The 14,836-nt window shown below is 40.1% G+C and overlaps 2 protein-coding genes across 2 annotated transcripts; one reads left to right on the forward strand and one right to left on the reverse strand.

Moving 5' to 3' along the window:
• Positions 1 to 106: 106 nt before the first annotated feature.
• Positions 107 to 4,203, reverse strand: LOC130968463 (mitogen-activated protein kinase 9-like). The gene is made up of 11 exons (XM_057893746.1): positions 3,670 to 4,203; positions 3,092 to 3,500; positions 2,873 to 3,000; positions 2,729 to 2,788; positions 2,445 to 2,594; positions 2,173 to 2,328; positions 1,933 to 2,070; positions 1,770 to 1,843; positions 1,143 to 1,235; positions 706 to 925; positions 107 to 513 (listed from the first exon to the last, which is right to left on the reverse strand). The coding sequence occupies exons 1-11, from the start codon at positions 3,979 to 3,981 to the stop codon at positions 439 to 441; spliced, it is 1,815 nt and encodes a 604-aa protein (XP_057749729.1). The 5' UTR covers positions 3,982 to 4,203; the 3' UTR covers positions 107 to 438.
• Positions 4,204 to 5,980: 1,777 nt separating this feature from the next.
• On the forward strand, positions 5,981 to 11,029 carry LOC130967214 (uncharacterized). The gene has a single exon (XM_057892030.1). It carries the CDS (start codon positions 5,981 to 5,983, stop codon positions 11,027 to 11,029), a length of 5,049 nt encoding a protein of 1,682 aa, XP_057748013.1.
• The last annotated feature ends 3,807 nt before the right edge of the window (positions 11,030 to 14,836 follow it).

Here is a 14,836-nt window from a genome sequence, read left to right on the forward strand (position 1 = left end):
TTAGTATGGTTGGAAAAATTAACAGTTTACAGTGAACCATTATTCGCCCTCCCCTTTCTTGATTCATGTATGATCTATAGAGATCTCATTTGCATTATTCCATGTTATGTAGTTAGTTCGTGCATTTTATAAAGGTATATTGTAGTAAGTTTGCAACAAGTCTTCACATTTCTCGAACATCAACGTTTTGTATATTGTATCTGGAACCTAACCTTACAAGACATGCGAAGCCAATTGAGGGGCAGGTTTTGCTAATGTTACAAGAAAGAAACTAACATAACTAGAACTGCCCATTCCAGAAGTTTTATAATAAATCATGGCTAGTACACAATGCATTTTCATACATGTATAAATACTCCACTACAGATCAGTAGTAGTAACTCACATCGCTTGTTTTCGAGATCACAACACAAGTTGACGGGGAAGGAAGATGCCTATCTAAACATTTATAGCAGCAACTTTCTCTGTCAATCCATCTACCATATCCTCATTGACCTCCGCGATTGGTTCCTCCTAAAGCAAAACAAATACATTCAACACAAGCGCTAGAGAAATGTATTTCATCGAGTCCAAATTTGAATGCAAATATTAGAGATCATCTAACTGTGCATGCTTACAACCATGGAATAAGCCAGACAAACCAAAAGAATGGAACAGAAAAGTGGTTGAAGAACCATATTGCGCATGCAAGGATATTGTTAGTACCTCTGGTTCTTTACTTGGTTTCTCATAACTCCTTGAACCGCTAATGCTGGCACTTTTCAAGAGGCAACGTGTGCTGTTGTTTGGTTTTGAGGGCCCATTTTCTGCATTGGTGTTTCCAGCAGCATCAGACTCTCGAGGATTAGACAAATTTGAGCCGCTGGGTCTTTCATCATTTTTGTTTTTCTCATCCTTTGGAACACAAACTCGCTCTCTGGAAAACGTTGAATAGCAATAGTCAATACAGATAACATAGAAAACACCAGAGGTAAAAGGAACACAGGCATTTCTGCCAACCAGATTTTATCTTTAAACAAACATATCTGGATTAAAATTATATAAGGGCAACAAAATAGAATTAAATCTGGAAGAGAACTAGATGAAAAGGCTGCATGCTGCCAAGCTCCCCCAGATGTTTAACCAACACTTGCCTGGGTAAGGAGGCATGCTGTCTCTGCAATGGAGTGCTTCGCTCACCCTTGCCATAATGTTCCTCAAGATGTGCAAACTGTCGCTTGAACCGATCAACCCCACTATGCAACAAAATAATATAGAATTACTAACTAAAAACTAAAGCATGTAATGCTTGAAATTTCAAAGAACCCTCATTACATATTAGCTCCTAGATGACTTGAATCACAGAAAATTAACCATCGTAATTTCATAGGAATAAAAAAATCTAACTAATATAAGGATAAACATCAGCAAGAATAGATACTACCAAGGGATTATGATGATACTAGTGTAACAAATAAAACAAGTATGTTGGTGTTTTGCTACTGGAGGATCTAGTTCTAAATAGAACTTTTTGGGATTCCAGAAAAAAAATCCCAGCATTCCAGCAAAATATCAGTGCAACAATAATAAGTGTGTACAAGGGCTCCTGATCGTAGCTATAAATTACTATGAATTGTGAGAAGTATACAATAGCAGTTGAGTTAATACATTATATTTCAATAATGAAAGACCGTGCCTTGTGAAAAGAACAGACAGGCTGTCCATGCCTGTCTGATTTTGATATAAGCATCAAGCAATCAATAAACTATTTAGCATATCGGCACATCTACCTTGGATACATGAAGCTGGTTTGTTCTCCTCCACGAAGATATTCCTGGAGCATCTGGGGATGATACTCCAAAATCTGTTTGCTTCAATAGTATAATTAGTTACTATCACAATAAAGAAGCAACAATAAATCGAAGCAAGAGTGACTGAAATGCATAGTTGTACCTCTCGATAAATCAACTCTCTAACATCATCTTTGGTCAATTTCCTTCTCTCAAACTCAAACTCAAGTTTTGAAATGGGTTGAGTGGATGGCTCACGATCCACATTTGACAAGCCTCGAAAATAAGGATCGGCTAAAGCCTGCAATCACAAGCATCACAGAGGTATTGAAATCTTTCCCTTGGTGATTACCAATAAAATTTCACATTTGTAACTATATAGATAATGGAAATGGAAAATAACATCTTCAGCTGTTGGACGATCTTTAGGATCAAATGCAAGTAAGCGCTCCAGTAATCGAAGAGCCAATGGATCTGAAGTTGGAAATTTTTGAGATAACGGAACTCGTTGCTTCTTTCGCATGCCACTAAGATATCTTCTAGCTTTCTCATTTCGAATCTGTGAAATTAGGATTAACAATGATATTCCCAAAGACAGAAGGAACAGTCAAATTTAGTGAAATGATTGCGGCATGTCATATGGTTGGATATCAAACTAGACTTTGAAAAACTAACCCTTGCAATGGACTCAGGTGGAGGACTGCCAAGCAAATCGGTCATGAGATCCAATTGGTGCACCACATTTTTACCCGGAAACAATGGCTTTCCATTGAGCATTTCTGCAAATATGCATCCAATGCTCCAGATATCAATTGCAGGGGTATACTGCACAACACAAGGATTAAAAATTTACATTTACATTTACATAGATATTCCATTCCATTACTTTTAAGCAAACTCATCTTGTTGTATCTTGCAGAAGCAACCTAGAGGTATTGTCAAAGTAGAGAGAAGCTTACTTTAGAGAAAAAAGAACCACATAATTCAGGTGCCCGGTACCACCGAGTTGCAACATAGTCCTTAGTAAGAGTAAGTAAATTAAGTCAGCAAGAGGTTGGTAAACGAGTAACAGATTGACATGGCATGCACAATAGTACACTTACAGTCCAGAATATAGCTGATGGAGCATCATTAAAAGAAACTCGAGCAAGTCCAAAATCACATATCTTTAGTTTGCAATCAGCATTGGCAAGAATATTTTTGGGCTTTAAGTCACGATGAAAAACATTTGCTGAGAGATAAACAGTGTATATATATATATATGAGTATAAATGCGATGGCAGTATGAACTAATTATAAGAAATTAAAAAACCTAATAATACCTGTATGTATATATTTGAGGCCTCGAAGAAGTTGGTACAAGAAAAATTGGTGATGCTCAGGTGTAAGATCATCGTTTGCCTTGATTACTTGATGAAGGTCAGATTCCATCAACTCAAAGACAACGTAGATATCCTTGAACTCTCGACGGGAAGGAGGAAGCATAATATGTTTAATTTCTACTATATCAGGATGGCGAAGTAAGCGCAGGAGCTTAATTTCTCTTAGGATTCTTGTAGCATCCGATACATGTTCAAAAACATCATTGATTTTCTTGATTGCAACTTTTTCCCCGGTATGAGTGTCAAGGGCAGAGCCCACGACGCCATAACTTCCTTTCCCGATGACTTCGTGGATTTGGTATCGGCTTGCCTCTCCATACTCAGTGAAAAACTCAGCTTCTGCAGAACCCTGTTTGATAAGCAGAAAATCCATTAGGGTCTAGGGTCTAGGGTCTAGGGAAGGGGACAACAGTACACACTGGCAATGCCAATGCCAATGCTGTGATCGGGAATGACAATTACAATTACAATTAAAATTAGAATTACAATCTCGAGAAGAAAGGTTTGAGATCTGGGACCTTTTTGTGGGGATCCATGGAAGAGTGTTTGAAGAAGATCTGGGTAGGGACTTTGAGGGGCTTCAATCCAGAGATATCAAAGTCATCGTCAATGGTGAGTTCAGTTTCTTGATTGCTAGTGGGAATAGAGGCCAATTGTGCCCGCAAATCTCTCACCAACAACACATCGCTCCTATTATTATTATTATTATTGTTATTATTATTATTATTATCGATAATAATACGATCGTCCCCTTTAATAGCTGAAGAAGCACGTCTTTGGAATAAGCGTCGAATCCCTTCCACGAGCGTTCCACCACCACCACCACCCATCCTGTCTACTTCGCTTACAATACTCTTTTTATGTATTCGCCTTCGACTCTCTGCCACTCCAATCCACCATTTCTCCTTCTCTCTCTTACTTGGATTCTTTTTTGCGATGCGGAGAATCCAGGCACTCAGCAGAATCAGAGAGAGGTAGGTCAAATTCTTATTAGTAAGGGGAGGGGAATTTAGTCAATTTACCATGTTCTAAATGTTAAGTGGTAGTAGTTATCCGTGTTAGATAATTGTTGCTTCCCTAATACTGCTTGCTACTTGATTGATGGAATAATTTATTTATTTATTTAAGGATGTTGATTATTGTAACGTCAAGTGCGAATGAGCTGTTGCCATATGGGTCAGTGATCGCACTTCTCTCCTGTTTTGTCATTGCTAATTTAATTTATTTTTTACGCGGTTGACAGGTACGTGCTAGTGATGTTGTGATGCTTCTTTTTTTCCTTTCTTTCCCACATGATATCTTGTCTACCTTTATAATTTTCTTTCTTTTTTTTTCTTTTAATGAATTACTATTTACTAGGCATCTATCAGCTCACGAAGCATGAGGTGTCGCTTCCGTCATTTCTCAGTTTGGCGTTCCTAACATATGAGTATTGGACCCTCGCTCTCGCCCTATTGCAGTTTTAGTTGTGGCCATGATGCAGGAGGTGGCAGCTGCAACTAGCTTCAGTGCCATACCCTCATTTTGGCGGGGATCACCGAGGTGTTGGCGAATTATTCGTTTTTCATTTGAGTATGTGTCAATAAGTGAAGTACATGATTTGGCTCCCATTTTAGATTTCCCGTTGCATGTTCAGTGACTCAGCACGAGTTGAAGGTTATGGTTAAGTATGCTTCTGTTTTTTTTTGGGGGGGGACGTTGGTATGCTTCTTTTTTTCTTGATAGGGGTGGGGAATAATTCTGGTCAGTGATCACTCGAACATATAACGTGAATTGTTGTACTTGAGTTTGTTAGTTCCCTTTGCAGTCTGTAACTTTTACCGGTCTGCTTTTAAGCTCGAGACCTTATTATTAGGTATAATTATGGTTGAAGTTTTCCAGTTTAGTAACTACTCTTACCAATTTGACCTGAATAAGTCAAATTTGATTAAAGTTGTGTTACATGTATGACATGCCAGTATAAGTTTATAAATTATAGGTACTAAGGAAGTTGGCACAAACAAACAATAAAAAAAAGAGAAGAAGCGAGAGAGAAGAAAATAAAAAACCTCATCAAAATGAAATTTCATCTTATTGGTGTACATTGTACTACCGGTAATATATATCTGTGTAGTTTATGTGAAACTGAAATTGCCAAGTTTAATTATCCATTAAAGCATTTTATCAAAGAGAAGTACTAGGTAAATAATAACTATATTGAACAACATGAACAACTATCAATCAAATAAAAATACATTATATCTCCAAATTAATCATCTAAATCTTAATATTAAAATAACTATCCATACACCTAGTGAAATAAACATCTGATATATATATATTGTTCACATTGTTTAGTATTTTCATTGTCTACCTATATTTTTTCTTTATTAAAAAAATATCTGATATTACCGTTATACGTCGGTTACGAGTTATAGCTCGGCAACCCCCTTAATTGGTCGGTACGTTACCACTTTTTACATTTACTTGGCCGACTTTATGATATTGGTCCGTTACACACAATACAATTAATTCACACTTAAACGGCCATCGTCACCTTTTGACTATAAAACGAACAATCGGACTTAACCGAGGTATGTTCGCTTTTCAAGATAGACTTTCTCCAAAAAGAATCACCTTAAGCTGACTTGAGCGTCGGAGTGCTTTTTGCAGGTGCTCCCCTCCTTGTCCTCATTTGGTGGCCGAGCTTCGCCGTGGCGCACAAGAAGGTCGGCCGGTAGCTTCCAAGGAACGAGTTATAAGTCGCCCACATCCAGGCAAGAACATTTGGCGCCCACCGTGGGGTCCGAAGAGTTAAAGATTTTCCTTGCTCACTCCTAGAAGGCCCCAATGGCTGATGTACCCCCACCTACCCCCTCCGAGCTTCTCCGGATGGTTACCGAGCTTCAACAAGCAAACCAGCAGATGGCTGAAGCAAATCAACGTATGATGGAAGAGAATCGAAGGATGCAACAACAAATTCAGCAATTGGCCAATGATCGCATCCAACACAACAATGAGTCCCGTGAGCGACAGGAGAATGATGAACGGCAATCCGCGCCGACGCACATCTCGGAAACACCTCAAGATGATGAAGGAGGCGGCCATCACAATAATGAAACCCCTCCCGAAGACGAGGATAATGAGCCCGACAACTCTGCAGGGCCATTCACAACTGACATAATGAACTTTCAACTTCCTCGACAGTTCACCCTGCCCACAACGTTAACGCCCTATGATGGTTTGGGTGATCCGAAGCAACATGTCAAAAAGTTCCGATCTATTATGATCGTTAATGGTGCATCCGATCCTATTTTGTGCCGATGTTTTCCCTCTTTTCTAGATGGTCCTGCACTTGACTGGTTTTGTTCTTTGCCTGCAGATTCCATCTCGCGTTTTCAAGAACTGGCGAAACAATTCGAAGACCACTTCGCGGCATCGGCGATATATTTACACGACTCAGACTATTTGACTACCGTTAAACAAGGTCCTCAGGAAAGTCTGAAGGACTACATCACCCGCTTCACCAAGATCGCCATGAAAATCCCGGACCTTCACCCGGAGGTCCACTTACATGCAATCAAAAGCGGCTTACGCCCAGGGAAGTTCCAAGAAACCATTGCCGTATCAAAACCGAAGACACTCGCCGAGTTTCGTGAGAAGGCCAAAGGACAGATCGACATCGAAGAGCTTCGTCAAGCCAGGAAAACTGAAAAGTCGGCAACTATCAAGGATGACGATAAACCTCGGGATGGCAAGAAGACTTTTAAGCCTACCCCGCGATATGACTCATACACGCAGTTCAACGCAAAAAGGGACGACATTATCAAGGAAATACTGAATTCTAAGTTGATCAAACCACCTCGAAAGGCTGGCAGTTACCCTGAACCGAAAAACGTCGATAAAACAAAGTACTGCACATTTCATCAGAAGTATGGTCATACAACTGATGAATGCATCATCGCCAAAGACCTCCTTGAACGTCTGGCGAGACAGGGACATCTTGACAAGTACATTGCAGGGCATATACAGAAAAGAAATATCCCCACGCCGGATCCATCTCCTATAGGGTCGTCATCCAAAGACAAAGAAAAGGCTCCAGCCCAACCACGAGGCATCATAAATTGTATCTCCGGAGGATATGCTGGTGGCGGGTCAACAAGCTCGGCCAGAAAGCGCACTTACAGAGCAATGCTGACTGTCGGGGATACCACCAACAATGCTCGGCCTGTACAAGACGTGCCAGAAATGATTTTCCACCCAACCGACTATCATTCCACCGACACAAACTTAGATGACCCTGTGGTTATCTCTCTTCAATTAGGGGACTTAATAGTTCGGAAAGTACTGCTGGATCCAGGCAGCAGTGCCGATGTATTATTTTTTGATACCTTTAAGAAAATGAAACTAAGTACTAACATTTTGCAACCTTCTGTAGGAGATTTGGTCGGATTTTCAGGAGAGCGGGTTCCGGTCATGGGTTCAGTGTGGTTACAAACCACACTCGGTGAGCAACCACTTTCCAAAACTCAAGATATTCAATACCTTGTTGTTGATTGTTTTAGCCCTTATAATGTTATTCTCGGGCGACCTTTCTTAAATCGATTTTCTGCAATTGTTTCTACTGTCCACCTTTGTGTCAAGTTTCCTGTGCAGGACAATGTTGTTGCCACGGTCCACGGCGACCTACAAGAGGCTCGATACTGCTATAACACAAGCCTTAAGCCGATCAAGAGAAGCAATGATCAACGGATCAACTCCATTAGCGCCGAACATCTGAAGTTAGCCGAGTTAGACCCCAGAGCTGACTTCCAAGATCGTCCTACAGCTAACGATGAATTAACAAAGCTCTCCCTCACAGACGAGCCTACAAAATTCACTTTCATAGGAACTTCCCTTGAAAGTGAAGAGAGGGATAAGCTCATTCGCTTCTTGCGTGAGAACGCCGACTTATTTGCATGGACAACAGGGGACATGCCCGGAATAGATCCGTCCGTTATCACTCACAAATTGGCTGTTAATCCTGCAGCCCGACCAATATCCCAGAAGAAAAGGAACCTCGGCACCGAGAAAAGATTAGCCTCCATGGCCGAGGCCAAAAAGCTGATCGATGCAAACTTTATCCGAGAAATCAGGTTTACGACTTGGTTAGCCAATGTCGTCATGGTAAGGAAAAACAATGGTAAATGGCGAATGTGTGTTGATTTTACCGACCTTAATAAAGCATGCCCCAAAGACGCATATCCTTTACCTTCTATTGACACTTTAGTTGATAACTCTTGCGGATATGGTACCTTGAGTTTTATGGATGCTTACTCTGGTTACAACCAGATTTTCATGCATCCATCAGACCAAGACAAAACAGCTTTTATTACTGAGTATGGTAATTATTGCTATAATGTCATGCCCTTTGGATTAAAGAATGCAGGTGCAACTTACCAAAGACTGATGAATAAGGTCTTCGACCAACAGATAGGACGAAATATTGAGGTATACGTAGATGATATGGTCGCCAAGACAAAAGACGGCCACTCTCACGTCGACGACCTTGCTGAAATTTTCGGTCAGATCCGAACTTATAATATGAGGCTTAACCCCGAAAAGTGCGCCTTCGGCGTCCGAGGCGGCAAGTTCCTCGGCTTTATCCTAACCAACCGAGGAATTGAGGCGAATCCGGACAAGTGCCGAGCAATTCTCAACATGACCAGTCCAACAAACATCAAAGAAGTCCAACGACTGACAGGACGCTTAGCAGCATTATCTAGATTTCTGCCCTGTCTAGCATTTAAGTCTCTGGCATTTTTTAAATGTTTACGAAAAAGTACAACTTTTCAATGGGATGAAAACTGTGAAATAGCTTTTCAAAATTTAAAGAAATTTCTCTCTGAGCCTCCTGTTTTACAAAAACCCAAACTCGGAGAGCCACTATACTTGTACTTATCCGTTACTGACATGGCAGTTAGTTCTGTTCTTATTACAGAAAATGAGAAAGCACAGCAGCCAGTATATTTCGTGAGCAAGTCATTACAGAATGCCGAGCTTCGATATCCGAGGTTGGAAAAGCTCGCTTTTGCACTGGTCTTCTCGGCGCGTCGTCTTCGCCCCTATTTTCAAAGCCATACAATAAACGTCAGAACCTCTCAACCACTCCGACAGATATTGGCCAAGCCCGAGCTAGCAGGAAGACTAATCAAATGGTCTATTGAGCTTTCTGAATTTGACATTCAGTACGAACCAAGAGGATCTGTCAAGTCACAATACCTCGCAGATTTCATCGCCGAATTTACAGGAGAAAGCTCGGACACCGATATTTCAACCTGGAGGCTATTTGTAGATGGAGCCTCAAACCCACAAGGATCCGGTGCAGGGATACTTCTGGAAAATCCCGAGGGAGTTGTCATTGAACATTCTCTTCGATTTTCCTTCAAGGCCAGCAACAACCAGGCCGAATACGAAGCCCTAATCGCTGGGCTCAGGTTAGCAATAGAACTACAAGCTCTCAACATACAAGTTTTCTGTGATTCTCTCCTAGTCGTTCAACAAGTAAATGAATGCTTTCAAACAAAAGATCCAATTTTGTTAAAATACCTAGAGATTGTAAAACATCTAATGAATAGTTTTTCAAATATTGAAATTGCTCACATAGCTAGAGACCAGAATCATAGAGCAGATGTATTATCTAAGCTAGCCACGACCCAATCACACACTGCTTCATTGCTACAATCAACCTTGCATATGCCGAGCATAAATATCATCGGCATTTTTAACACAGACAGTCATGATGGCTGGCAACACCCATATATACAATATTTGAAGCATGGAAAACTCCCCTCGAATAACCAAGATTTGAAAAAATTCAAGAGGCAAGCATCTTTTTTCACACTGATAAATGATAAACTGTATCGGCGGGGTTATTCCCGACCATTATTAAAATGTTTAAACAGGTCAGAGGCCGATTTAGCTCTAGCCGAAGTTCACGAAGGAATCTGCGGAACACATTCCGGCGCAAGAACCCTAGCACAAAAGATCCTCCGAGCCGGTTTCTACTGGCCGACCATATGGGATGACAGCAAGAAAAAAGTCCGGCATTGTGACCACTGTCAAAAGCATGGACCGAGCATTAATCTCCCGGCTGAAAATTTACACCAATCAATGGTAAGTTGGCCATTTAATCATTGGGGAATCGACATTCTCGGCCCCTTTCCTACAGCTCCGAGACAGGTAAAATACTTAGTAGTCGCAATCGATTATTTTTCTAAATGGATTGAAGCTCAGCCATTAGCTCGAATCACATCAGCACAAATGATATCATTTGTTTGGCAGAAAATAATCTGTAGATTTGGTATACCAAGTCATATAGTGACTGACAATGGTCGCCAGTTCATTGACCATAATTTCAAGAATTTTTTGCAGAATTTGAAAATTAAACAGCATTTCTCATCAGTTGAGCATCCCCAGTCTAACGGATTAGCAGAGGCAGCAAATAAGATCATTTTACAGGCTCTAAAGAAAAAGCTCGACAATTCCAAGGGACTATGGGCCGAACTTATTCCAGAAATCTTGTGGGGCTACAACACCACAGTACATTCGTCAACTAAAGAAACACCATTTCGTCTAGTATATGGATCGGAAGCAATGATCCCGGTTGAAATATCACAAGGATCGTTGAGAACAGAAGGAGCCTCCCACGACGATGCTCGGCGAGCCGATCTTGATTTAATTGAAGAAGTACGTGACATAGCTGCAATTCGACAAAAAGCCCTGCAACAACGGCTCGGCCAGAGGCATAACAGAAGAGTAAAACCAAGGTCTTTTCAAGTCGGCGACTTGGTACTAAGAAAGACCGAGGAGGCTCGGAAACCACCCTCACATGGTAAGCTTGCAGCAACATGGGAGTGACCTTATCGAATTCATCAGATGCTCGGTAAAGGAGCATATGTTTTGGAACAATTAGACGGCACCAAGCTACCTAGCACTTGGAATGTTAATTCCTTGAAACAATACTATAGCTAATTGCAGAATGCTAGTACTCTTTTTCCTACCTGGAGATTTTTCCCAAGATTTGGGTTTTGCTCAAGGAGGTTTTAACGAGGCTAGCTTACCTATTCAAAAGTTGTAAAGGTACTGCATACATGTCAATTTCCTTAATATAATCGGTTTTATGCATAATTTATTCCAAATACTTGATTTAATTTCGTCAGTACAAAACCAGCGAACTATCAAAACTCAAGTCGCATTGCTTTCGAATGCGCATATCTGAATGCCTTAGCGCAAACATTATGATCAAACCCTATATGGGATATAAGCCAAACATTCATAGCAGACAAATCACAAAACAAACAACCATCATATAACGATAAACAAAAAAGTGAATATACGCTACCAAACTAACAAAGTTCCCATGTCTGTTAGCCATTACAAAAATAAAATCCAGAAATGACATTTCCGACTATCCTAAACACCTGGATTGTTATTACCCTCTTCCTCAGCAGCTTCCTCATCATCCACCAACTGACCATCCAGGACTATTTTACTCGGGTCCATGGCCGCAAAGTCCTCTCCAGGGTGCAGAAACTTTGCCTGAATAACGGCACGTTCAAACCCTTCCGCAAATGCATCAATGACATCAGCTTCTCTGCTAGACTCCATTTGCTTCAACTTCGAGGTAACTTCGATAATTTGCTCACTCATAGTAGACAGCTCGTTTACCTTTTTTCCTAAAGACTCCACTGCCTTTTCATGCTCCTCTTTTTCAAGTTTCAATTTTTCCTTCAGAACAGACAATTCCTTTTTTAGATCAGTAATCATAGTATCCTTCTTTCTCACTTGTTCTTTTAGTTCGTCCACCCCTGCCACGGCCTGTGACATCTTCCTGTGTCTTTTCTCTTGGCTTCGCCCTATACTAACCAAACGAAAACCTAAAACCTGCAAAGAATGCTCAAATCAAATAAATATCTATATTTATAAAGACAAAACAAAACCAAACCAACCTGCATATATTGGTCTATCCCAACATCACCGACTTCTTCGATCCGGGCAACATCGGCGGCAGATTGAACAACCTCGTCTGCCACAACACTAAACGGGAACTTTTTATCCCAGACAGACGACCCATCACCTTCCTCCACGAAGGAATGAAGTCTCTCCTGCTTGATAGAAAAGGCCGATAATTCATCTAATTGAACAACCTTCTTACCCTCATCCAATTGGCCAGCCTTCTCACCCTCATCCAAATTGACGACCTCGGATTTCCTCTTCTTGAAGATGATCCCCTTTTTCTTCTGAACCGGCTGGTTCACCTCAGCCTCCCCTTCAACCTTTTCTGGGTTTGAGGAGGAAGTCTCGAAATTCTTCATTTTGAACTGAGCTCTCATGCTCGACGCCGAAACCCCTGGAAATCTGCCAGCTGAAAAAACAAAGCCAATTACAGTAAACCAAAACAAAATAAAACAGACCATAACTACAAAAGCAAAACAAAATCTCACCAAAATATCTTATAACAGAAGCCCTATCTTCCTCCCAGGGAAGCAACTCTGACACAGATATCAGACCCCCGCGATCAACCATTTCCATCAAGAAACTAATTATACACTCATTCCAAGGTGTTATAAACTCAGGACCCAAAATATGGTTCGGTTGACAACACCAATAAAGAGGGAACTTTTCCCCTAAATTTTGATCTAAGTAAAAGGAAAAATCCTCGTCAAAGGGTTTCACTTTCAAAAACATTTTCTTGAAATCTTTGAAGGAAGATTTATACAGTTTAAACACAGAAAAACCCGGAGTACTGTTCAAATTAACCCACAAACCCTTCCATACAGCTTTCGCTTGAAACAGAGAAAAAAACAGCTCCAATTCAGGCTCAATTCCCAGAAATTCCATTAAAACTTGAAAACATTTAACAAAAGCCCACCCGTTAGGATGAACCTGGGACGGTGCACAGTTCATTTGCGTCAACAAATTGCATTCAAAATCTGTAAACGGAAGCTTAACGCCTAACTCCTCAAGTACGCAACTGTACATATAAAAATTTTCAAAGTCTTTTCCTCTATGAAAAACACGATCCATGCGGCTGCATGGCAATAAATCAACCCGAAGCCCAGGCCTAACTATCCTCGACACAGACAATTTACCAACGCTCTCTTTATCAAAAAACAGCGACGCCCTAATCTTTACATCCGAATCAACCCACTCATACGAGCCATCATTCTCTAACTTAGCTACAGATTTCCCCTTTTTGTCACCCATCCCCTTCTCTCAGGAAGAAAAACTCAAGAAAACTGCAAGACGAAAAAATGCGGTTACTCACCTCTTCCACTCATTTCTTTTGAAGAAGAACGAAGACAAAGCAACAGCAACTCCCACCCGTAAAGGTAACCCAAAAGTAAGTATTTTAACCCTCATTTAATTAAACCGCTTCAGTTCCAAGTTTTAATCATGACCATCAATTCAAAACACGCTGGTAACGGTTCTAAAGCCACTTTGGAACTTGAACCCTTCATTTAAAAACATTAATTGTTAAATCACAGAACAGGACTTCTACGGTTCCCAATACACGTCACTCACTAAACTTCTTATATGAGATGAGTCATGTTGAACTGGGGGCTCCATATTCCGAGCTATAACTCAGCCACGAATTCAAAAGCTCAACCTGACCCATCCAAAATTCAGGCTAAGCTTGGGGGCTGTGATATTACCGTTATACGTCGGTTACGAGTTATAGCTCGGCAACCCCCTTAATTGGTCGGTACGTTACCACTTTTTACATTTACTTGGCCGACTTTATGATATTGGTCCGTTACACACAATACAATTAATTCACACTTAAACGGCCATCGTCACCTTTTGACTATAAAACGAACAATCGGACTTAACCGAGGTATGTTCGCTTTTCAAGATAGACTTTCTCCAAAAAGAATCACCTTAAGCTGACTTGAGCGTCGGAGTGCTTTTTGCAGGTGCTCCCCTCCTTGTCCTCATTTGGTGGCCGAGCTTCGCCGTGGCGCACAAGAAGGTCGGCCGGTAGCTTCCAAGGAACGAGTTATAAGTCGCCCACATCCAGGCAAGAACAATATCCTTTAAAGCAATCATAGTGGGAAAAAATAAGTGACTTCACCAATTATCAGGGTGAATGATTTATTAAATTTCTACTATTTTGAAGTCAATTTCTCTTAAATTATCTTAAAACATAATGACTTTATCATACAAATTACAAACAAGTTGCAGGTTGTTGGCCAATATGTAGCTTTGCCTGGCCTCTTCTGTTTTTTCTAAGTTTGTCACGCATGAAGTCCAAATAGTAGAAAGAGAGATCTTTTATTTGCAACACACAACATTTTATTTGCTAATTAGTCTGATCTATACTTATCCTTATAGTTAACTATTAAAACTCAATACAAAATAAAATCTGAATTATAAAACATGTCAATTTTGTTGCTTTTGAGATTTTTTGAGCTACCACTTAAATCAGAGTCAAGGCTTTAAAGATTGTGTTTGAAAGAGATATTGAAACTAAGAGATTAAAATTAAATTAAAGTTTTGTATTATATTTAGTGTAAAATATACTAAATGAAATTATGATTTAATATTATGTTTAATTTAAAATAAACTTAGAAATTGTGGATAAATTTAAAATTTAAAAAATTAAATTAAGGTATTTTAAAAAAAAATATTATTAAAATTTTAGTCTTATTTTTTAAATTTTAT

Source organism: Arachis stenosperma, chromosome 3 (assembly GCF_014773155.1).
Source record: "Arachis stenosperma cultivar V10309 chromosome 3, arast.V10309.gnm1.PFL2, whole genome shotgun sequence".
Taxonomy (NCBI): domain Eukaryota; kingdom Viridiplantae; phylum Streptophyta; class Magnoliopsida; order Fabales; family Fabaceae; genus Arachis; species Arachis stenosperma.

Bases quoted from the DNA above. Each gene is read 5' to 3' on its own strand.
- LOC130968463 (XM_057893746.1), bottom strand. From the start codon at position 3,981: ATGGGTGGTGGTGGTGGTGGAACGCTCGTGGAAGGGATTCGACGCTTA. The intron at 2,329-2,444 runs GTTAGTTTTTCA...CTAATTTCACAG, and splicing joins CACCTGAGTCCATTGCAAGG to ATTCGAAATGAGAAAGCTAG. The intron at 1,844-1,932 runs GTACAACTATGC...TGAAGCAAACAG, and splicing joins GAGAGTTGATTTATCGAGAG to ATTTTGGAGTATCATCCCCA.
- LOC130967214 (XM_057892030.1), top strand. From the start codon at position 5,981: ATGGCTGATGTACCCCCACCTACCCCCTCCGAGCTTCTCCGGATGGTT.